This window comes from Notamacropus eugenii, chromosome 3, assembly GCF_028372415.1.
Source record: "Notamacropus eugenii isolate mMacEug1 chromosome 3, mMacEug1.pri_v2, whole genome shotgun sequence".
Taxonomy (NCBI): domain Eukaryota; kingdom Metazoa; phylum Chordata; class Mammalia; order Diprotodontia; family Macropodidae; genus Notamacropus; species Notamacropus eugenii.
The window spans coordinates 436621099-436646415 of NC_092874.1; the positions used below are offsets into that span (position 1 = coordinate 436621099).

Consider the following 25317-nt stretch of genomic DNA (forward strand, 5'->3'; position numbering starts at 1 on the left):
ACAAGGTTCAATCAACTCTTTCTTCTCTGATTCCTTGGATGATTAAATACCCCTTAGAGTTGATCCCAAAGCACTCGAAAACATCACTTACATATGTTCAGAGTCGGAAAGCACTTAGTTGGGCCTGCAGGTCTTACTTAAAGACCCCAATAAGGGGGTCACTCCTAAGGCAGTCTGTTCCCATTTTGGGTAGCTCTGAGCACTTAGAAGTTTTTTCTTACTTTAAGCTTAAATTTATATTTTTGCAACTTCTGTCTACTGCTAAAACTGAGTGCTTTTGTGTGTGTATGTGTGTGTAGGGGGGGCATGAAAGACTTTCAGATATTGGAAGATAGTTGGAATCTTCTCTCTTTTAGACTAAGAATCCTGAGTTTCTCTATGAGTATTCTTGGGAACATAGAATATCCTTGGGGAAACAAAATACACATTTTAGGAAGACACTTTGTTCTAACCTTTTGTACAGAAACAAAATGAACAACTACCCCCCTGCAGCCAAAACCCTTTATTGGATTCCAATCTGCCAGTCATAGTTGCACGTTGTCACTAAAATACAGGGATTTGCAGGGTTTCAGGAAACAATGACCGCAGGTGGGGAGGGGCTGGTTTCATGCCATTACAGCGAAGACTGAAGATTACAGTACAAATGAGTGCCCAGACTCATACATACAGTAGCTGCCCTCTGAGCAAATGGCCGTCATCTTGACTGTGGATCCCACGGTGGGGGCAGGGACAGAATGACGACCAGTGTGCTCAAATGTCATTATGTCATTTCCCCTTTCTCTACACATTCTTGTCTCAGAAAGAGCAACAAGTCTCAAAAAAATGAAATACGTAGAAATCCCCATGGAGTGTTATGGAACTAGAAGTCGCCTTAACCATCCCTCTTCCCCTTTTCCCTCCCTCCCACCATCACCTGCCAGACGCACAGGTTTCATCTTTCCCCTCCCCCCTAACTTTATCTAGGCCTCCTTTCTCAAGGCCACTTTGATGCTGCTGAAGATTTGGCCAAGGGCAGCAAACACGGGATGGCAGAAGGTGTGGACACAGAGGGAGTAGATGCGGCTGATGCACTGCATCTCAATCAGGCAGCTCTTGATGCAGGGTACCACTGCCCAGATGTGACAGAAGGAGATGCAGGCAAAGATGAAGCCCCAGAGGAGGGCCAGTGGGACTCCCAGCAGGGTGGAGATCAGACGGTAGCACCAATACTTGCTGACTGTGAAGGTAGTGTAGCTGACCTTCCAGACGCCATCAAAGCTGTAGGTGCCTTCAGGCTCTGCGATCACATCTTCAAAGTCCACCTGAGGCCCAGGCCAGAGAGAGGAAAGAAAAGAGTACTTGTCAAAATACAAGGTTTGGGACCAGAGAATCAGTCATGCTCAATGGCAAACTGATGCCAAGTGGCATAAACAGAACCAGGATAACAACATAAATGGAGAAAAGGAAAGCAAAATGGTGGCAACTGAATGCTGTGAAATTATAATGATCAAGCCTGGCTCCATGGAAAAGATAGGCGAAAGCATCTCCTCTTCTCCTTTGTAGGTGGAAGACTATTATGGGTATGCATGAGGCACTGCATATAATGCCAGATTTTTGAGATACAGCATTCTCACTGAATTTTTTCCTCTCCTTTTTATTTTTCGTTAAATGAGATGACTCTCAGAGAAGAAGAAACATTGGAAAATGTAAGAGATGTAAAAGAATATATCAAATTTATTTTTAAAGTGCAGCAAAACAGAAGGGAAGCAGAAAACCGGGAAGTAATTTTTGCAACTAGTATCTGTGATAAAGGTCTCATTTCTAAAATATATAGAGAACTGGGTCAAATTTATAAGAATACAAACCATTCCCCAATTGATAAATGGTCAAAGGATATAAACAGGCAGTTTTCAGAGGAAGAAATTAATCTATAGTCATATGAAAAAATGGTCTAACTCACTATTGATTAGAGAGATGCAAATCAAAACAACTCTGAGGTACCACATCACACTTATCAGGTTGGCTAACATAACAAAATAGGAAGATGATAAATGTTTGAAGAAGATGTGGGAGAGTTGGAACACTAATTCATTGTTGGTGGAGCTGTGAGCTGATCCAACCATTCTGGAGAGCCATTTAGAACTATGCCCAAAGGGCTACAAAAATGTGCATACCCTTTTGACCCAGCAATATAGCTTCTAGCTCTGTAACCCAAAGAGATCATAAAAATGGGAAAGGGTCCCACATGTACAAAAATATTTATAGCAGCTCTCTTTGTGGTGCCCAAGAACTGGAAATTGAGGGGATGTCCATCAATTGGGGAATGGCTGAACAAGTTGTGGTATATGAATGTAATGGAATACTATTGTGCTATAGGAAATGATAAACAGGAAGACTTCAGAGAGGCCTGGAAGGACTTATATGATCTGATGCTGAGTGAAAGGAGCAGAACCAGGAGAACATTGTACACAGTAACAGCCACATTGTGTGAGGACTGTTTCTGATAGACTTAGCCCTTCATAGCAACGTGAGGACCTAAAACATTCCCAAAGGACTTGAGGCAAAATGCCATCCATATCCAGAGAAAGAACTATGAAATCGGAATGCAAAATGAAGCAGACTATTTTCTCTTGTCTTATGTTTTGTTTTTTCTTTTTTGGTTTCTCTTATGGTTTCTCCCATTCTTCTAAATTCTTCTGTGCAACATGACTAATGTGAAAATGTGTTTAATAAGAATGTATGTATAGAAACTATATAAGATTGCAAGTCATCTTGGGAAGGGAGGGGGGAGGGAGGGGAGAAAATTTAAGACTTAAAGTGATTATTGAAAACCAAAAACAAATAAATTAATTTATTAAAAATGCAACAAAATTGGCAGGACAACTAGAGGTTAAAAAAAACAACACTAGAAGAGACTTTAGCAATCACTTAGTGTGAAAATTTCAATTTGACTTATAAGAGAACTGATATACATAAAGTAACAGGAGTGTGCTGGTAAATGTTTAACAACCAGATTTCTGGGTGGGGGTAGTGGGCAAAGTGTACCCATGGCACACTTCTAAGTTTAATCTTCAGTATTAACATTTTCACCATCACTGTCTTAAGTCTAGACAATCAGTAAAACAATAAATCAAACACTGACTTGAACTGTTCTCTGATTTCCAAGCTGTAAATACTCATGATGAAAATTTAACTACCAGCTGGAGCCCATATGAGCTGACTCCAGCACACTCCAGATAATCATGGGGACTAGAATTCAGCTTTAAAATTCAATGATTCTACCTTGGAGAAGAGACGAGAAAAGTCATCCCTCTCCATTCCATGCAGGGGGTGGGGAGAGGTATCATAGGTGTGGAACATCCTATGTACTGTCAGACTTCTTGGATGAGCTGGATACTTTATTAGGACTGTATTTCTTTTTTCTTTTTTATTCTTCATTACAAGGAAGGGATGGCTCATCAAATAGCAGAGGGGTGCAGGAATATATACAGAAATAGAGATGACGTAGCAACAAGGGAGAACAATATTTAAATGAAATGAATCTATGCTCTGAGTGTTTTTACTTCTATCCTGGTTTTTCTACCAGTTTTCTTCTCCCAATTATTTAATGTGTGCACAAGGAAATTAAACTTGTTAATATTCCACGAGACCCAAACTCTTTGATACCATGGGCAGTCAAAAATATACGGAGTTTGGGGTGTATTTTTTCCAGTGAACACACTTACAGATTATTGACAAAGGATGTCAAACTAGCAGTTTCCAAAACCATGGACTTCCTCCCACGTGCTTTTGCAGACAGATGTGTAGTTGGATTAACAGATGTTTGCGAAAATAAACAAGGTTTCTGGAGAGACAGAATAGTGAAGTAGGACCTGTGGCTCTTCAGAACCCTGGCTTCTCTTGTTCTCTTCTCATTTTCCTTCTCCTCCTCCCACCCAAGATTCCCAATGCTGGCTCCTTTATCTGCTGAGAACCTAATCATGTAGCCTTCAGTCATTGGAGAGCAAGTAGCTGCTGACAATTTTGCATGGGATATTTTCCATTGATGCTTCTACACTTTAACAGTGATTAAAATATTAAACTAATGAGGTGATTTCAAGGAAGAGAAATAGCCACTCATCTCTATTAACTGCAGATCTCTCTCTCTCTCTCTTTCTCTCTCTCTCTGTCTCTGTCTGTCTCTGTCTCTGTCTCTGTCTCTCTCTCTCCCTCTCTCTCTCTTTCTGTCTCTCTCTCTCTGTCTCTCTCTCTGTCTCTGTCTCTCTCTGTCCCTGTCTCTGTCTCTGTCTCCGTCTCTCTCTCTCTTTCTCTCTGTCTCTCTCTCTCTCTCTCTCTCTTTCTCTGCCTCTCTCCCTGTCTGTCTGTCTCTCTCTCACACACACTCAGACCCACACAAACTATCCATCTATCTATCTTACATTCCAAGAAATGGTAAAACTGTGCCCTAGGAAGCTAGAAAATGGGATCAGAGGCTAGGGGAATATTATTTTGGTGACCCCCTTTGTCACAGCGGGTTTGTAACTGGAGGAGTTTTCTAGGACTGGAAATAACTTGTGAACATAGCTAATAATAATAACAATAGCAATTATGATAACTATATCTGTAACATAACAATAGCATTTAGCTTTCATGTTTCCAAAGCACTTTATGTCCATTATCTCCCTTGATGCTCACAACCATCTGCGAGGCAGGTACTGCTGTCATCTTCGTTTTACACATGAGGAAAATGAGTCTGAGAGAGGTCAAATGCTTTACCAGGTTCATACCAGGTAGTAAATGTGTGAAGCTGGATTTGAACTCACTTCTACTGATCCTGTTAAGTCCACAATATCTCTCATATATTTTTCCTTTCTGTTCATATGGCCACCAATTCAATTCATCACCTTTTATCTGGACTATTCCAACAGGCTCTTAATGGTCTTTCTGGCTCTGATGTCTCTTCTTTCCAATTCTTCCTTTATTGCAAGCTATGGCAAGAATTTTCCCAAGGCACAGGTCTGAGCACATCATTCCCCTGCTCTAAAACCTTCAATGACTCCTTATTTCCTCTAGTGTAAAATGCATATCCCTCAGATGGGCATTCAAGTCTTTCCATTATTGGGTTGGATGGAATTTTTCTGAGTTTCACATTACTCTCCTTCATGGATTCCACTTTCCTGCCAAACTATACTACTTCCTGCCCCCTACACTCAGTAGACCATCACTTGAGAGGCACCATGAATTAGTGGAAAGAATAGCAGGTTTAGAATCATAAGCTGTAAGCTTATATCCTGACTCTGACACTTATTAGCTGTGTGACTTTGGACAAGTCGCTTCACTTTTCTAGGTCTCAATTTCCCTATTTGTAAAATGAGCTGTTTGGTCTAGATGACCCCTAAATTCTCTTCTGGCTCTATGTGTATGCTCCCCATGGTTCACACATCTACACGGCATCTCCACTCTGTCTGGCATTTGATACCATCTCAGCTCTACCTTTCGGAATACTTATTTTCTTTCAGAATTCCCTCTTGAATCTTTCTCTAAATCTGATCTCTGATCTCACCAGTGAATGTGTTCTTTCCCTTCCCAAATATTCCTAGGGTATTTTGTCTAGATCTCTCCTCTTCCCCACGCTCTGACCATCATTCCCTACCTTGTGTTATGCTCATCTATAAATATGAATTTATTCTCTCCTCTAGTAAAATGAAAACTCCTTCAGGGCAGGGACTATTTTCTTTTTGTCTTTGCATAGCCAGTTCCTAACACATAGCATACTTCTTAATGGATGTTTGTGGAATTATCACATTCCCACTTCATATGGTACCAGGTTGGGGAAAGCAACTGCCTAGGTGCCAGTATCTCCATCCTAGAATCCAATCCAGGTGGGACTTGATGTGAGTTCTTGAAACCCTCAAACGAGGGTACAGGTGAGTAGAGTCTCTCTCTCAGCTGAGAGCTGCTAGTTGGCATGTGCTGCAGGCTTTCAGTCAGGGTATTTCTCACCACTGGGAACCTTATGGCAGAGAACAGTAGCACACAGACATCCTTAGTCTGTAAAGTTCTTGTTTGGCCTAGCACCAAGAGGCCACTTTAGGATGGGAGTAGGATTTCCCTCATGGACTCTTCTGAGTGTATTCTGATACCTCCTCCTCCTAGAGCATTTCAAGCCATTCATGCCTCTCTGTAAGGGAGGAGATCACTGGTCAGTGCATTCGCAGGCAAACAGGTGGTGCCAAGAACTCTTTGGTCTACATACCACATGCGCCTCCTAGGTCAATGTCAGAAATTCTTGTGGTTCTGTGGCACTGCGGGAGGTGGGTTGTGTGAGAAGTCACAGTCCTTGACTTCAAGAAGGACTCAGGAAGGCTACCCTAGCTCAGGTCTACATTTTGTCTTTGCCAAGGAGTGTGCCAAAGCTGCCTCTGCGCTATCAACCTCAGCAAGAGCTCCCTCTCTCTTTAATAAAATGCTATTAATCTATTCAACAAATTTTTCTTGAGTGCCCTCCATATGTGCAAGACCACAGTGTGAGTGGATGGAAAAGGCAGTCCTTGATCTCAAAGGACAAACTGTAAAAAAGTGAAACAAAAATATAAGGCAATAGGTAATTAGATGCCAGATCAGAGATGCTGGCTCTAAATGCAACAGGAGATCAGGGCATTTATTGCCCATGGATTTTTTAAACTACATTTTAATTTCTTTGTGTTTTTAGCTTGTGCTACTCCTTAAAAGAATAAGGTCCATAGCTTCCCTGGCTGCTGTGTTAAGAAGAACTTGTTTTTAAAAGCATCTTCTTCTATTACTTGGGGACCTTCTCTACCTAGTTTGGCAGTCTAGGCTTTGGTGAACAACTCTGCATTCTCCTGCATATAACCTTTGTGATTTTGTACATTTTGAATCTGTCTAATATTGGGCTCTGTTTCTAGAATGAAACATTTTAATGTTTTTGAGCTGTGTAGCCCTTCTCTTTCCTTAATCATTTTAATTGTTGTCCCTCCCCCCATACATGAATACATCTATTAATGAAGGTTAAATCCAGTTTTTCATTTTGGTCAGGATCCCATGACCCAGTGTGACTTAAGCACACTTAAAATACTTAGAAGCTATTGGCAAGGATGTACCCATTGCTGACACAGTAATAGAGTCAAGATATTGCTCAATTTAGAGATGTTTTCTGTGTCCAAGAACTCAGGTAGTTTGCGGTATAGTCTAGATCATAAGACTTCTTCAAAACCATACACAACATGGCGTACTTAGATACATATTGAAGCTAAGAATTCATGGTAAAGAGATACAGCTATGCAAGGAAACAGAACATTTACACAACTGTTTGGTAATTATCCTCTTTGATTCTGTGGTTATAAAAGAACATTCCTTAGGTGCTGGTGACCAAGCATGGTTTGGCATTGTGTCAAAATATAGCTCATGAATGTATTTGCCATGGAGAGAAGGAGAAGGGGAAGAAAGAAGAGGAGAGAGGGAGGGAGGGGAGGAGGAATGGGGAGAGGGAGGGAGGAAAAGACACAGAGAGAGACAGAGAGAGAAAGAAACAGACAGTCACACACACACACACACACACACAGAGAGAGAGAGAGAGAGAGAGAGAGAGAGAGAGAGAGAGAGAGAGAGAGAGAGAGAGAGAGAAGAGAGAGAGAATTAAATGTGAAATGATTGGTTGTTGTCCTATGTTCTTGAAGAGGATCAAAATGACATCACTATGTAAGAGTCGTTATAGTGTGTCTGACTGTGGCTGATCGAACTAATATGAGCTTGGAATGTTCTACCACAAGTTGGGAACAAATAGTTCCTGTGAACATTTGGGGTGGATTCTCTAAGTCTGCACATCTCGTGTTTCTTTTGAGTTACTTCAATTCTGCTTTGATCACAGAGCACAGCACCTTCTCTGATGAGAGTATGCCACAATGGGTACTCCTGTGCCAGTGTCTCCCATGTCATGCAATCAATTCCAAAGTTCCAAAAGAATCCAAATTCTAAAGAATGTGAAATAGTTGTTGACTGTAAATAGTATGGGTGTTGAACATTGGTGAATGTAAGGAATGGGATCTGAGTGCCAGTCCTGGGAGCTAATTACATGTTGGGTGTGTGAGGCATGTGCTGTGGGATCAGACAAAGGCAGGTAGCCTTAGTTTATGCAGTTTGACTGGAGAGGTTTTAGGAGAATTTGGATATCCAAATGACCCAGTCCTAGCATCCGTATATCAAAAGCTCTTTGGCACAGTTTTGAGTCCCCCAGTAGCTTAAGTACAGCAAAAAAGAGCATTTTGGGAGAAGCTGAAGGATCCAGAATCTAGATCCAAGAATAATTATCAGCAAACATGAGGTTTGTGTATGTGTACATGTGCAAGTGTGTGTGTATGTTTGTGCACGTATATGTATGTGTGTATGCAAACTCTCAAGGAAATCTCCCAGGAATGCTAAGAATTCTTCCCCAAAGAAGTATCCCCTGGCTCTCTTTCTTTCTCCAGTGATGGAACTGTAACTGCTTAACCTAAATACCAACCTAGAGGTGCAAGTTCCCAAGAGAGAGTGAGAAAGATACTGGTGCCCACAATGGGGTTATTGGCAGAAGCTACTACTTCCTTTCTACTAAAATGGAAACAGAGGCTAAGGGAATATTACTCTAGTGACAGTAGGCTTACCACAGGTTAACTGGCCCATCTCTCCTGACTGTGGCAGTAACTTCATTGTCAGAAACATCATTATGAGAGGTAATCAAGACAATGAATTAATTTAGGAGGTAAAGGCTCAGAATTTGGGTGCTTTTTCTATCAAACCTCAGTTGGTTTCTCATCTCTGAGCCAGGTAGGAGGTAGTTCCTTAAGAGGCACAGGGGCCCTCTCTATTTCATCTCAATTTAGGGTCATGAAGGTTATGATAGTGTGAGGTGATCAGTCCACAAAGGCTTAAAGAATTCATTTTCCTCTCAGTCAGGCCCACCCTCAAGCAGTCAGCATCATCCCCATTTCCTCATTCTCCTCAGTCACCGTTGCCACCAGCCCAGAACCAACATTATAGCTAGAGTGAGGGGATCGGAGGTTTTTCCCCAGGCTCCAGATTTAGAGGATAAAGTCAGGAAGTCAGGATATGAAATGCCTACTATGTGCCAGATGCCGATCTTAACAGCAAGTTAACAAGAAGTGTTAGTTCAAAGAGGCCACTGCCAGAGGACGCCTTGCTTTCTCTGGAAGCTGCTCCAGACTTGCCTCATCTCTGCCTCAGTACCTCCCCACCTCTCTCCCTCTTCTCCATGGCTTCAAAAACTGATTTTGAGGCCTGTTTTGTGCCACTGACTGGAAGAGTAGGGTGGAGTGGGACCCCAGGTGCAAACTACTAGACACAGCCCTGTTTGAACTAGACATCCTGGGATGTGCACAAATCCCTTCCATGCAGAGACTGACTTTGTCAAAAGAGCTCTGTTTTCAGAGGGTTTGCTAATTGACAGTTATACGGTAACCACCGTTGGCAGATGAATTCACACGTTGTATGATTTCCCTAATACTGAAATTGTGGGCGGCAGTGTGAGTGGGGGTTAGCTGCCTGAGATGAAAAGATGATAGAAGGAAACTTTCTCTCCCTTCCTTCTTCTAGTGACACATAGAGTCTTCGGGGTTTGATGGAGCATCTTTTAATTATTCATTTTCTTAGAAATCATTGGTCCTGATGTTTCAATTAAACAGCTCCCAGCAATGCTTTTCACCAAGGTGGGGGGGGGGTTGGCTTGGAATCTCCCTATATTTCCTTGTCTTGCAAGCACCTCCTTCCCTGTAAATCAGAGGAAGCCAGTATAGAGTCCTGCAGCTGTCCCCCGCCGCCCCCAGCTTGGATCTGAGAGAAGGGCCTGCTTTGGTCACGGTTCACTAAGCCTCTCTCCGGGAAGGAGAAGGTGGCATTTATGTAGCTGCAGTCAGGCAGCTTGGTGATGCATGCCAATTTCCCCAAACAATACAGCAGCTTCATTCTTTAATTAGTTACTAGAATTACAGGGGAAATGACTTATTTTGGTGGGGGCCTGGTAATCTTCCCTTTGCTTCCTTTCTAAGGCAGAATGTTCTGTCTGTGTGTGAAGGGAGGGAGAGAGAGAGAGAAAGGGAGAGAGAGAGAGAGAGAAAGGGAGAGAGAGAGAGAGAGAGAGAGAGAGAGAGAGAGAGAGAGAGAGAGAGAGATAGACAGACAGACAGACAGAGACAGAGAGAGAGAAAGAGAGAGAGAGAGAGGGAGGGAGAGAGAGAGAGAGAGAGAGAGAGAGAGAGAGAGAGAGAGAGAGAGAGAGAGAGAGAGAGAGAGAGAGAGAGAAAGGGAAACGAATCTGAGTAACTAAGTTAGGCAGCCTCGCCTAAGTTTATTTTTGGAGCAGGAAGGTGGTAGTTTGATTAGCGTGAGCCAGCTGGAGCAGCAGTAAGACAGAGCAGATAGTGTCGAGAGCCTGGAGCATTTGCAGGAGGCAGAAGGGGCTCTACATGAACCTGCTCGCTTATGTGGTGTCCTAAGTGAGTTAATGAAAGCTCTGCTGCTGGGAAATTCTGCTTAACATTCCGAAAGACTCACCCAACTCAGTTAAAGTACTTGAGGACCTCAGTAGAAAGGAAAATAGATTATTGTTGCTCTGGTTCAGTAGTTTTAAGTCTTGTCTGATTCTTTTTGAGTCTTTTTGGAGTTTTCTTGACAAAGATACTGGAGTGGTTTGCAATTTTCTTCTCCAGCTCATTTTACAGATGAGGAAACTGAGGCAAAAATGGTTAAGGGACTTGTCCAGGGTTGCACAGCTAGTACATATCTGAGGCTGGATTTGAACTAAGGAAGATGATTCTTTCTGACCAGTCTTGGTGCTCTGTGCCACTTAGCTGCTCCTTCTCCTATTATTATATATTAATTATTAATAACATCATACATTATTAGCATATATGTATATGTATATATAGTGATGACGATGACTAAAGAGACAACATGGTATAATAAATCAAGACCTCACTTCAGATTCAGGAAGCTTGAGTCCTGAGTTCAAGTCTTTCCTCCTACAAATATTGTCTATGTGATCTTAGATAAATCACTTAACCTCTCCGTGCCCTTATGCAACGTTCTAAGTCTACAAGTTGCAAAGCAGGTACCAATCAGCTTTTGTAGAGGACATTCCTCATGTAGAGTTCCCTATACCAATGAAATCACAGGAGATCTGAAAAATGAACTAATACTAGCTCATAGAGGCAGTGTGTGTGTGGGGTTGTGCTTAGAATACATAGAGGATTGTGCTTAGAATTACAAAGAACTGTTTTTAAATTCAGCCTCTGGTATCTACTGGCTGTGGTCTTGGGATTTACTTATTTAGTCAAGGATGGGTTGCCATCTGTATCTGTAGAGGGAGTTCCCCATGATGGCATCACACGTGTTCAGTGGTCTAGTGATAGCAGTTCAGATAAGACCCTTGGAATTTACAGAGCACTTTGCTCATTAAACTATGAGACCCCTGAGGTCAGAGACTATCTTTTGCCTTTCTTTGTATCCCCAGCCTTTAGCACAGTGTCTAGTTCAGAATAGGCATTTAATGAATGCTCATTGATTGACTGACTATCTGATCTCATTCATTCTTCACAGCAACTCTATGAAGCAGATAGCATCAATGTGAATCCCAGTTGTTGGATAACACTAACCCAAGTTCACATATCTTGTAAGGACCCAAGCCAAGATTTGAGCAGACTCTGAGGCTTTTTTCTTGACACTGCAAATGTGATCGCTTGAAAAATCTAGAGAACTACTTCTAGTCCTGACTCTTTCATTGATCTGTTTTGTGACCATGGGATGATTACTCCACCTTTCTGGGTGTTAATCTCCTTATTAATAAAATCAAGTCAGTGAACTTGGGAGTCTTTAGGTCCTTCCTGGCTCTAACATGTAAAGTTATGTCACATTCAACCATTTTTAACTGGGAATTCTTGAATAGGGATTAGCTGTTTAGATGCATATGCTGAGCAGGGGCCTGAAAGGGACAAGGGATAGCTAAGTTTTGACTGTGTATGAGTAAAGAACCAGATTGAGATGGGCTATGTGGAGAGTGAGCTTGAGTTGAATACCAGTGTGTGGGTGTCTGGTCCCCACACTTGGCAGGTGCAGAGGATTATGGGAGGATTATATTACACATAGGAATAGCTTGCAGATGACAAACAAACACTGGGCATGTAAATTAGGCCACTAGCAAGGCCAGAACCTTTACCCAGGACCCTCCTTGTGAGGGATTCCTTTTGTCTAGACTTCTTACTTGTGTGTAAGATATTTACCCTGTATCTGGACTCATAGAATCATGGGCAGAGAATTAGAAGGAGCCACCGACATCATTTATCTGGGTTAGCAAACCCCTCCTTTTAAAGAGGGAGAAACTGAGACTTGGAGAGGGGAATGACCTGTCCAAGGTCACAGAAGCAGCATGGAGCAAAGCTGGGATTGGAACCCAGGTGTTCTTGTATTTAAATCCAATACCCTTTTCCCTCTATGTCTCCTTAGCTCCAGTTTCCCAAAATCACTCAATCAGTCAACAAACATTTACTAAATGCCTGTGTGTTGAGCACAGGGGATATAAATATGAAGGTGAGATGACCCCCATCAGCAGGAAACTTACATTCTACTGAAAGCACTGATTCATGGAACCACAGAAATTCAGAATTGGAAGAGGTCTCAGTTTCCCTATCTGTAAAGAGAGGGGCAGTTGGGACTAGATAGCCAACTGAGGTCCCTTACAAATCTAGGATTCCATGAGTCCACTTATTCCATTTGTTTACGTATCTGATTGCTAGGAAGTTTTTCTGTACATCTGGTTTGAATTTACTTCTTTTCGCTCAGTGTTTTTTGGATCTTACTGGGTGCATGATTTTCTGGTCCACTCACGTTAGACAGGAGGAACCTGGGGTCCAGATGAATGCCCCAGAATAACACAGTGAGCCTTTGCCCCAAGAAGTGGTCCTCAAACAGAAGACTCTGAAGCTCTCACTGTTGAAAGGGGTGTTCCACATGTCTGTACTCCTTAGAGAGTGGGTGGGAAAAAATGACGGGACTCAGAATAGGGTAATTCAATAGCTACGGACTGGGAATCCATCAGAGAAGGTAGGAAGATGTACATAGGAAGAGTCAGATGGTGCAACACAGAGCATGTTAGACGTGTGGTCAGTTCCAATTCTGTCCTGGACATGCAGGGAGGAGGTTGGGCGGATCCTTCCAAGGTCTCTCCCAGCTCTGATGTTTATGTCTTACTTGGCTTCTTCCTCCCCCTCCTTCATCCACATCACTTTGTAGAACCAAAGCATGGAATTAAAGGGCCCTTGGAGATAATAGGATCATAGCTAGAAGGCACCTGAGAGATAGTCTAGTCCAAGGGTGGGGAACCTGAGGCTTCAAGGTCACATGTGGACTTCTAGGTCCTTGGGTGCAGCCTTTTGACTGAGTCCAAGTTTTACAGAACAAATTCTTTTATTAAGGGGATTTGTTCTGTGAAGCTTAGATTCAGTCAAAGGGCCACACTTGAGGACTTAGAGGGCCACATGTTTTCTTGAGGCCAGAAGGTTCCCCACCACTGATCTAGTCCAATCCTATCATTTTATAGAGTAGCATACTGAAACCCAGAGAGGATGAGTGACCTGTTGGAAGCCACACAGCCCATACATGGCAGAGCTGGGCTTCCTCTCTGGGCTGTGTTGTGGGCCTCCTCCATCAGGCCCTTTGGAATTGGCACCTTTGGAGCAGCCTCTGCCCCTGCAGGCCTCTTCCTCTGACTGATGGCTCCTCCCAGAACCTCCATGTGAGGAAGGCACCCAAGCAGCTCTTCTCCTTCTCCAGGCTGCATTCCCACTTAGCACAATGCCTGGCACCCAGAAACAGCTTCATCAAAGCTAATTAACTGACTCACTGAAACCCGTGCACAGAAAAGTGTAGGTTTATGACACAGAGTTGGAAAAGTCATTCAGTCAAACGCCCTCATTGTTCAAATGAAGGAAGCAAGACCCAGAGACGGTTAAGTGATTTCCTCAAATCAATCAGCAAATAGCAGAGCCAAATTCAAACTGAGGTCCTCAGGTGCTTTGTCATTCTCGAGTCAGCTGGTGGTGCATCAGGTAAGATCTTGGAGACACCCTGAGTTCAAACGCTGCCTCAGAGACTTTGCCAGCTGTGTGACCCTGCGAAAATCACTTAGCCTTTGTTTGCCTCAGTTTCCTGGTCTGTAAAAGGGGATAATAATAGCACTTAGCTCACAGGGTTGTTATAAGAATCAGATGAGATCATATATGTAAAAGCGCTTAGGTAATACATGTAAAGGAACCCTGTGTATACAGTAGGTACTGTATCTAGTACACATAGCACATAGTAGATGCCATATAAATGCTTATTCTCTCCCTTCCCTCTACCATTTCCATGAATTCCATTTCCCAGGCCTCTAGTTGTCTTATGTTTCTCATAGTCATGGCTTTAGAACTGGAAGGGAAGACCCGGGGGACAAAGTGAACCTGCTCAAGGTCACTAATTGCCTGAGTTGGGAATGGAACTCAGGTCTCTGGCATCAGATGCAACCCCTTCCAGGGTCTTCTCTGCAGCAGGAAAGCAGCTCCCATTAGTCATCAGAACCTCTGAGTTTGAGTTAGCTTAATGAATTCACCCTGCAGTGAGGAAACGTCTACATTAACATGGTCAAAGGGGACCTGAGGCAGAGGGAGATGCTTCATCCAAAGGAATGTCAGGCTTGAGATGACTTCTGTGTGTGTGTGTGTGTGTGTGTGTGTGTGTGTGTGTGTGTGTGTGTGAGAGAGAGAGACAGAGAGAGAGAGAGAGAGAGAGAGAGAGAGAGAGAGAGAGAGAGAGAGAGAGAGAGAGAGATTTGTGAGTAACTCGGACTTTTCCTAGCCCTTGAACCACTAATGGGGATACATTTGAGAGAGTTCAATTTGGTGCTTTTAAATGAGAACATATTAAATCATTATCATTTATCACAACTCATCTCTGCTTGGAAAACATCACTTGTTTAAATTCAAGTCACCAGGCTCTTATCTTTGAGCACTTCAGATTGTGAGTTGAGAAGCCTTTTTCCCAGACAGTTTTAAGGTAATGGACCCTTCCCTTTGCATGAGACTGTGTATAGGCTGAACATCCACAGGGTGGACTGAACACCAGAAATCTGAATGATGAATGAGCCCTCTGGGAGGACAGGAACAGTTTTTTATTTTCCATCCATCCATCCATCCATCAATCCATCCATCCATCTATCCATCCATCCATCCATCCATCCATCCATCCATCCATCCATCTATCCATCCATCCATCCATCCATCCATCTATCCATCCATCCATCCATTCATCCATCTATCATATCTATCTATCTACCTGTCTGTTTGTCTCTCTGTCTGTCTACTTGTCCAGCCATCTATCTATCCAGTCATCCATCCATCTATCTATCTATCTATCTATCTATCTATCTATCTATCTATCTATCTATCTATCTATCCATCATCTACCTATCATCTGTCTATCATCTATCTATCTATCATCTATCTCTATCTATTCCATCACTTATCTATTTATTTATTTCTTTATGCATCCCCAGCACTTAGTCCAGTCTGGCACATAGTAGGCCCTTAATAAATACTAGTTGATTAATGGATTATTCTGGTTTTAACTATGTTATTAGGTATGTAGGAGAGAGGGAAATGGGGACTCTATTTGTGTGCGGACATAGTCTCTTTCAAAGATAACAATCTTTACCTCTGCCTCTTAGAATTCTTAATCTTTCTTCAAAACTTATTTTAAGTGCAGCTTCTTACATGAGGCCTTTCTTGATCTACCTCAGTTGTTATCACCCGCCTATATTATTGTGTACTTACTTTTTCCATACTTTGTATTTACTTATATGTGTACATGGACTATTTCCTGTTTTATCTCTCCATCCCTTAGAACCCAACACAGAGCCTGACATGTCACAAGCACTTCATGAATGATTCTTGAATTGAAAGCTCTTAATAGGTTATAGCAACGAACTGTGTCTAACAAGTACTGAAAAGGAGAGCCCAGAAATACCAAGTGGGGGACCCAGGAAACCTTCTGAGTCATACTTTGTGATTTTGGGGAAGTGGAAATTTACAGTTGGAAGATTTATCAGTCCTTGTTCTTTAACTTATTAGCCACACCATTTCAGTTAAGCCACCCTATCTCTCTGGGACTCAGTTTTCTCATCTCTAAAGTGAGGGGATTGGACTATATGATTACTGAATTCTCTTCTGGCTCTAAATAGATGATCTTCTTGTATCATGTCCACTCCTCCCCCAACCCCCACTGGCACTGGTAGGCTGGGTCCCCAGAGGGTGGCTGGTCAACTTACTCCTCCTCCTTTTTGGTACCATTGGATAACCCTCAGGGGCTTGGGCATTTCTGGTTCATGAACCCCCATCTTGTGTGCCCCTCCATATTGATGAACTACTCACAGTTAATTAGATATTAGAAAATGCTACATACTAATGTAGTATTCTAAGAACAGTTGGTACAAACACATACTCCCAAGCATTAGGGACACACTATTTCTTGCAAGTAGGTACAGATTTCAGAGAAAATTTGGCTCAGGTTTAGAGAATATTATGTGACCAGAGGGTAACTTATGGCTTAAATCACTTCTTTGGGTCTTAGTTTCTTCTTTTATAAAATGAAGAGCTCGGACAAGATGATTTTTAAGTTCTCTATCAACTCAAGCATTCTATGATCTTTAAATCAGTTCCCAAGGTATCTTTTCCCCATTGCCAATGGGGCTGTTTTCTTCCTTGAAAATAGGAAATTTTCCTGTATTGACAACTGACAACTGACAACTATTTCCTTTTGCAGATGCAGTCAGGGAGAATCTGAAAGAAAGAGTTAGGTCTGAGAAAATAGTATTGACATTCATTCAAGCACCAAACACTTTAGACTCAGAAAGGTTCGATTTCTCTTTGTGTTAACTGATGGTCCCTTGACTATAGACAAAGCAACCCTGAACATGTCAGCGGAACCCCAACCCGTGGAGGATCCCCCAGCAGCAGGGAAATGGCGCTTGTGAGGTCAGCTTTTATGGAAGATCACTGGCTTCTTCCAGCTAAATGAATAGATAAGCTTCACAGACAACTGAACAGGAAACAAGCCTCTCAATTCTGACCGATTGGCTTTTTTTTTTTTTTTTAACTTATCTTTGGAACTTTTACCACCAATTCCCACAGTAATAGTAACCACTCATATCTCTCTGGCCCTTCGAAGTTTGCAAAGCAATCTCGTTATATTGACCACCACGCAAAGGCAATTATCTCCATCATAGAATAAGGAAGCTAAGACTCCTGTGTCCATGACTTCACAGCTACTAAGTGTTGGAGGCCAAGATATGTCTTCTTTCTTCAGACAGCATTCTATCTGGTATCTTTTACAAGGTGTGGTTCACTCTCCTGGTTCTGACTGCTACTCACATTTGCATTGTGCTTTGAAGTTTATAAATGCATTCAACAACCATTTATAATTATTACTCCATGGGTGAGATATTTTGTTAGGTGCCAAGGAAACAAAGACCAAACAGAACACCCCCTACCTTCAAAGAACCTGGGTGATACAACATCCAGCCAGATAAATACAGATGATATAATTTGTGGTTGGAGCACTAACAGCTGACTAGGGGGATCTTTCCTGTGAGGGAGGTAGAATGAGCATTATTAACCGCATTCTGCAGAAGAGGAACCCCAAATTTATGGAAATTGTAAAGTGAGCATCAGCTTTGTCATTAGTTTAACTTAGTTCTCAATGCTTTTGTTCTTCAAACTCCTTTCAATAGCAACACAAAAAGATGTGTTGTAAACCCCCATGGTCATTTAATACTCTACTCATAACATTTTGTACTTATTTACTGCTTAAGGCAGCTTAAAGAATTTTGGCACAAATTCATTAGACTAACATCCAACGACTCAGTGGGAATCATGGATCTAACAACAGTTTGTTGACGGAAGGTATGGAAAGCATTGGACAAAGAGTTAGGAGCTGGGTTCTAGTCCTTACTCTGACCGTTTATCAGATGACATTGGGTAGGTCACTTGACCCCTCTCACTGCTCCCCCTCCCAGTGCAGTTTCTTCCTTTTCCTTAAGGGCAAAGGTGAAGTGAATTACCCATAGTCACATAGCTAATTTGGACTTGGGCTCCAGTCCTCACTCTGATACCTGTGAGACCTCATGCCAATCACTCAACTAATTTGTAGAATAAAGCATTTTAATTGGATAAATTCTAAGGTCCCTTCCAGCTCCAAATCTGTGGTCCTAAGAATTAGAGCTGAGATTCAGACTCAGCTCTAGGGATTCTAAGTCCTGTGCTCAGAACGTTAGTGGAGAAGGAGACTTTAGAGATAGCTGAGTTTCCTCCTGTCATTGTCTGCTGAGGAAGCTGACTCATGTAGCTAGGAAGTGGGAGACCCGTGGCTAACAGGATCCCAGGTCTGACATTTATTTCAGCATTCTTTCCACTAAACCTGCCTGCTTTCTCTCCTTTGCACCTTTGTAAATGGGGGTGTTGATATTCTGGTGTGGAGGAGAGTGAAGAACGATGGTCATTGCTCATCATGGCATTTAGGGACCTCAGAGACCCCATAATGCAACTCTTTCAAGGCAGCACTATGTGCTGTCTAAACTTTGTCATCTTGCCTTGGGGCAGCTAGGTGGTCTAATGGATAGAGTGCTGGGCCTGGAGTCAAAAAGATTCACCTTCCTGAGTTCAAATCTGGCTTCAGACACTTACTAGCTGTGTGACTTTGGGCAAGTCACTTAACTCTATTTGCCTCAGTTTCTTCATCTGTAAAATGAGCTGCAGAAAGAAATGGCAAACCACTCCAGTATCTGGGATCACAATGAGTTGGATATGACTGAACAACAACAAAATACTGTTATTGTCTGACTTGCTCAGTGTCATAGAAATCATGTGAGATTTTAATTAGGTGTTCTGATCTCAGATTCTTTGTCTTTTTCCACCACCTCATCCAGAAGGTATTGAAAAATAGGAAGGACATGTGCCTCTCCCTTCTTCCCCTGGAAGCTTTGAGGATACAAGGATCCTGGCTCCTATGGGATATAAAATGGTCACTTAACTACTGCTTGCCTTAGTTTCCTCAACTGTAAATTGGGGATAATGATAGCACCTAACTCCCAAGGTTTTTGTAAAGATCAAATCAGATATGTATAAAGCACTAAGCACAGTGCATGGCACATAGTAGGCATTATATGAATGCTAAGTATTTATACAATTATTAAATTACTATCGTATTTTATAACATATTATGATTAACATACAGATCAATTACTATTGCATGAATATTTATACTATTATCATATCATTTGAAGGAACTGGGACTCTTTCGCTTGGAAAAGACTCAAAGGGGAGAGCTATCTTTTAACAGCTGAAGACTTCTCCAGGGGAGGAGGGATCCCTTTTGTCCTTTTTGGCCCCAGAATCTAGAACCAGGAGCAGGTGGAAGTTCTAGAGAGGCACGTTTAGACTTGATATAAAGGAAAACCTCCTCAATAATTCGCACCATCCCAAGTAGAATGGACTGGCATGGGTGTTAGTGATCTCCTCCTTGTGAGAGATCATCAGGCAAAGACAGCGCCACCACTTGCGGGCTCTGTTAGAGAGAGACTTCTTCCTCAAGTATTGCTTTGAATAAGTGACGGCTGAGGTCCCTTCTAGCTCTGACGTTCTGTGACAATTGTGAATGAGGTTATGGTTGTTTCTGAGTCGTTTCAGTTGTATCCAACTCTGTGTGACCTTCTTTGGGGTTTCCTTGGCAGATATACTAGAGTATTTGCTATTTCCTTCTCCAGCTTATTTTACAGATGAGGAAACAAAGGCAAACAGTTAAGTGGCTTACCCAGGGTCACACAGCTAGCAAACGTGTTGAGGCTGATGTTGAACTCAGATCTTCCTGACTCCAGGCCCAGGGCTCTCTGCACTGTGGTGTCATCTAGCTATCCCATTAAGTTATTATACTATTTTATGGTAATTATACTGTATGACATTGTATTGGATTGTATCATCAGTATAGTAGTGTTACATTGCATTCCATTATTAGGTGACTATACTGCTCTCTGCAGCTTCAGAGCCACTCACCCTGCCAAACACATGATTCCACCATATATTAGGATTTAAATGCCATTTAAAGGTTTGCAAAGTGCCTTATAGGCATTAACTTGTTTGATATTCGTCACAGCTCTGTGAAATAGGCGCTTTGTGATCCACATTTTACAGGTGAGGAAAATCAGGTTGAGACTTGCTTAGGGTCATGGAGTAAGTGTCTGAGGCAGGACTGGGACCCAAGTCATCCTGACTCTGAATCCAGGGTTCTCCCTGCTGGGCTACGTGGCAGCTGAACATTGTATGTGATTGATAAGCGTGAAGAGAAATACAGACACACACACACACATTCATCCTCATGGAACCTCCAAGCTGGGAGGGACTTTGGAGCTCACTTCTTCTGGGGGCCTGATGACAAGGCAGATGATGAGAACGAAGCCCACGATGGGGGGTAGGGACTGAGACAACCGACCTATGGAGGCAGGGCTAGAGTCTGGGGTCTTCTAGCTCATAGATCTAGAGCTTAAAGGGATCCCAGAGACCTTTCAGTTTAACCCCCTCTTTCTACAGAGGAGGAAACTGAGGTTCAAGGGAGTGGAGTCCACATCAAACCCAGACCCTGAGACTCTAGTCAACGCCCTTTCCACTATATTATCCTGCCTTTTGTTGATACCCTATCACATTCTCTTCTCATTTCGTAGGACCATGGGCTTTAGCGTTGTAAAAGATCTTAAGCAGCATGCAGTATTAAAAATTATTGATGCTTTTGGATTTTTAACTAGACTCAATCCCATAAAAACTTTCCCTGGTATTGTCTAGTCTTGACATTGACTTTGAGTGAAAAAATCTTGAAAAAGGGACTCATCTTCCTTACAGCAATGCTAGCTGCTGACCAACTTGTGGGTAAGCCCAAGAGTCCCCTGAGTGGCTGCATCTCCCACCCCCAACCACCAAAAACACCATTCCTGCATCCAGCTCTGTCTTCAGAAACATCTGGGAAGTAATCTCAGTGGTGATGAGACCTGGCAGCTGCTGAAGTTCTAGAAGAGAAAGTCCTCGCCTCCAAAGCCTTTGTTACTGCCCAATAGTTGGACCTCAGAAAGTAATAGGATATTGTCAGTGGAAATGACATTAGAGAAGACGCATTAGCATCTGCTTTGCTGCTGCCCTCTAAGGACCATGGGCCTTTCCATCGGCCTCTCAGCTTCTTTGGAATGTGAGCTCCAGGAGGAGGAGGACTGTCTTTTCTGTTTCCGTCTCCATAACTTCATGCAGTACCTTCCATATCACAAGCACTTAATAAAGCCCTTTTCTTTCATCTGTTCTATTTTCTAATCTTGTTTCTGTTCATTTATTTACTCACTCACACATTTATTTAATATATTTTATAAATGAGACGGAGGCTCAAAGAGACAAGTGACTTGATTAAAAGTAGCTAACGCAGGATTTGAACCAAGGGCCTTGGACTCCAAGTTCAGTGATCGTTACAAGACATCAAGTGCCTTCTCTTCATTGACTGCTCTGCTTTTATGTCAGAAGGGAAGCTATTGTAGGAGATACCTTCACCTTGGATGTTAGCAGATTTAATATATCGTCCTTCCAGGGAATGGCTTTTATGAAAGGGATTCTAGGGGTGAAGCACACTGAACCCAAAGGGAGGCCTTCTGATGGTGATATTTCAGGTGCTGTGATCAGTTAGTAGGTGAGGAAGGAGAATCATTCTGGGTACCCCAACACCATACAGGGCAAGGAGCCCCTACTCTTTGCACATGGATGGCAGTCCTGCGCCTGATGGCAGGTGGTATTTCTGGACACTGGTGGGATCCTCTGAAGAGCAACACTGTGGGAGGTTACCCCACTAACCCCTTCAGATAATCATAGCTCCCTATGACAGTTTCTAAAGGACTCGATATATATATATTTGAGCTAGTATACTAGATATATATTTATTAAGTTAGTTTTTAGTTGCGTCTGACTCTTTGTGACCGCATTTTGGGTTTTCTTGCCAGAGATACTGGAGTGGTTCGCCATTCCCTTCTCCAGCTCATTTTACAGATGAAGAAACTGAGGCAAACAGGCTTATGTGACTTGTTCAGGGTCACACAGCTAGTAAATCTGAGGCCAGATTTGAATTCAGGAAGATGAGTCTTCCTGACTCCAGGCTGGGCACTCTATCCACTGTGCCACCTAGCTGCCCATATGTATATGAACACACCCACATATACACATGTGGGTGTGTGCATATATACACATGGATATATGTATGGGTATACACATATATGAATACAAACATGTATATATGTGTGCATGTGTGTATACATATATAATATTGTTTTATTGATTTCTAGACTTTAGGAAGGGATGGAGAAAATGTTAATGCAGATCAAATTTAAAAGTATGTCTTACATATGTACTGCCTCCTGCCCCCCTCACCCCAGTTGATCTTTAAACATTTATCAGTACACCCATGGTTCACATCTTGGTGACTGGATAAATCACTTCCTATAAGCAGCAGTGTGAAAAATAATTGAAAAATTTGAATATTGAAAATATTGAATATTATTTGAAAATTGAATATATATTGAAAAATATATTGAAAAAATATTGAAATATAATGCTGTATTTGGAGTCAGAAGACTTGCCATTTATAATGTGTCTCACCATGGGGAAGCCTCTTTAGGTCTCATTTCTTCTACATAAAAGAAGGAGGGGGCGGGCCTGAACTAGATGGCTTCCAGCTCTGATATCTATGATTCCTTTGGGGACCTCTGTTCACTGAGACTACATGTCCTAGGATACTGGAATCCAGAGTATGGATGCTTATTGGAAGAAACAGGATTTTAATTAGCATGAAGTATGTGCAGGCATAGTGCAGGTTAGTTGTGTCAGTGGACTGAGGAAAGGTATACAGAAATAACGGAGATTGTTATGGGGATGGGACTACAAGAGTTGGGGAGACATCCTGGGCACTCATGGAGAGCAGGAGTTCACTCAGTGGTTACCCAAATTGCCCGAAGGAGACTCTGCAAGGAGATGGTTGCCCAGTAGAGAGTCTAACCCTGCCTATACTGAAGACACCAACCATTTTGGTTGCAGAGAGAAACCTTCCCCGTGCCTTCCGTTTTGGAACTGTGTATCTTGGAGGAACTCGTTATTTCAGACTATCATGGGGAGATGGGGATATGCAGTTGTAGTCATTCAGTAAATGTATACCAAGATTGTTTTCTCTTGTTTTACTCCTCACTCCTGTCCCAATGAAATACTTTTCGGTTTCTGTGATATTCTTTGCCTGGGTCTGTTAGCATGGGGATCCCAGGCCTGAGTTAAATTCCATAGGCCTGGAAGGGACTTCAGAGGCCAGCCAGTCCATCACACTCCTTTTACAGATGAAGACACTGTTTTAGGGAGTAAAATGACTTGCCCAAGTTCACAGAGGTGGTGAGCACCAGAGCAGATCCTTTGATGGGAAAGGATTCTTTGCACTGAACCACACCCAGTTTTCTAAGGTGGTGAGGACCAAATGAGTGAGGCAGATGATTATTATTGAAAATTCCACACAAACTAAGCAAAAATCCAAGATATTATGTAGCAAGCTGGACCAAGACCAGTTGCATCTACAACAGGAGGAGGCTGAATGAGCGGTTTCTAAGGTCTCTTCTAGATCTCAATCCTGTGATCATTTAATAATAACAGCTTTTGTTTCAAATGCCCTTTCTAAAATCCTTTCTTCCCAACATCTTTGCAAAGTAGGCAGCTACTGTCACCATTTTATACATGCAGAAACTAGGGAAGTGAAATGCCTGACCCAGTCACTTAGCTAGTAAATGGCAAAACCGGAGTTCAAACTCAGTCCTTCTGACTCCACGTCCAGTGGTCTTTCCATTTACAACAAAGCCTCTCAATGATGAAAATTGGGATTGAAGAACCTAGAACAGAATGAACCTAGATTCTGCCTCCTGTTCTTCAGTCAGCTTCACTTTTTGTCCTATGACGCCCAATGAGAAGAAAAAGTTACTTTGACTCTGCTTTTTACTTCCTGTGTGATTTGGGGCTGGTGGCTTCTTTCTTTGGGTCTCAGAGTTCTCATCTATAATATGAAAAGGTTGGACTAGGTTGATCTCCAGTATCCTTTCTGTCTCTAAATTTTATGATCCTATGAATGTTTTCTCTGGGTTTCTTACAGGCCTCCCTCCTTGCCTCTCTTGAAAATCCTGAGAGGAATGAATTTCCCTTCAGGGACTCTGGGCTGTACCTCCAACATGCCAGCAGGGGGGCAGTCTGGGTTAACAGTTCCCTTGAGAATGACATGTCACCCCATGGCCTGGCACACAGAAGATGTCATTGAGGTGCGATGACCAGGTAGGCTGGAGGAGTGAACGCCATCCAATCAGGGGCTATTCGTCCTTTAGCAGTGGCTTCCCCAGGACATACACAAAGTTCCCACTCACTGTGTTCTATCACCCTTAGGTAGAAGATATTCTTAAATTGGGGCAAGTCACTTTTCTACTCTGACTCTCAGTTTCCTTCTCAGTAAAATGATAGGCAGGGGCTAAATGAATTCTGACCAAGGGAGACTGGTGTATTTTCTTCATTCTCCCCTCCTTAATATTCTGGAGCATTTTCAGTGACTTTTGTGACTTTTTTTCTAATTATTTCATGCTAAGCATTTGGGAGTTGGTTAAGGGAAAGTACAGGACATAGGTACACAGTTATAATGCGGCTTTCCAAGAGCTTGTCTCTGCCTGAAATGAAATATTCCTCGTCCCAGATTGCTAATGGCCCTCCACTTGTAAAACAGACATACACTGAGGCACCCTGGGTGGGCTGGGCCAATCCCAGGCCAAAGCAAGAGGATCACAATCCTACCTTGACCACATCTTCGTTAATATGCTTCGGATCTCGGTTCACCAAATCAATCTCTTTACTGTGTATATCCTGGATGATTCTGGTTTCCAGGTCTGTCTGTTCTTCAGCCATGGTAACACTCCCGTTTTGCCTGAGAAAAGCCCCAAATCCTTTTGGATGGGGGGAAAATACCCTTGAGGGAAGTGGTAAATTCAGTGTTCCCAGATTTGTACTCTCTGACTGTGAGATAAGCTCCACCCCGCATGCCGGGGGGACAGCTGTCTCACATACCTTCATCCACTCCCTTTGGTAAAGCAGACCATGGCAGGTCTCCAAGCTAAAATTAAGATTGTAACTCACACAGGCCAACCACTCCTTAAAGGGGCTTGTTGGGAGTCTGGTCCTC

At 42.6% G+C, this 25317-nt stretch overlaps 2 protein-coding genes across 4 annotated transcripts in view; one reads left to right on the forward strand and one right to left on the reverse strand.

The window, feature by feature from the left end:
* The window catches only part of LOC140497524 (oxytocin receptor-like), a 232729-nt gene that overhangs the window by 33640 nt on the left and 173772 nt on the right, over positions 1–25317 (forward strand). The gene's annotated exons all lie outside the window — the stretch shown is intronic.
* On the reverse strand, positions 488–25202 carry CAV3 (caveolin 3). The gene is given in 3 exon segments (XM_072598603.1): positions 488–1301; positions 24933–25101; positions 25103–25202. Coding segments are annotated over 3 exon segments (585 nt in total). The 5' UTR covers positions 25177–25202; the 3' UTR covers positions 488–959.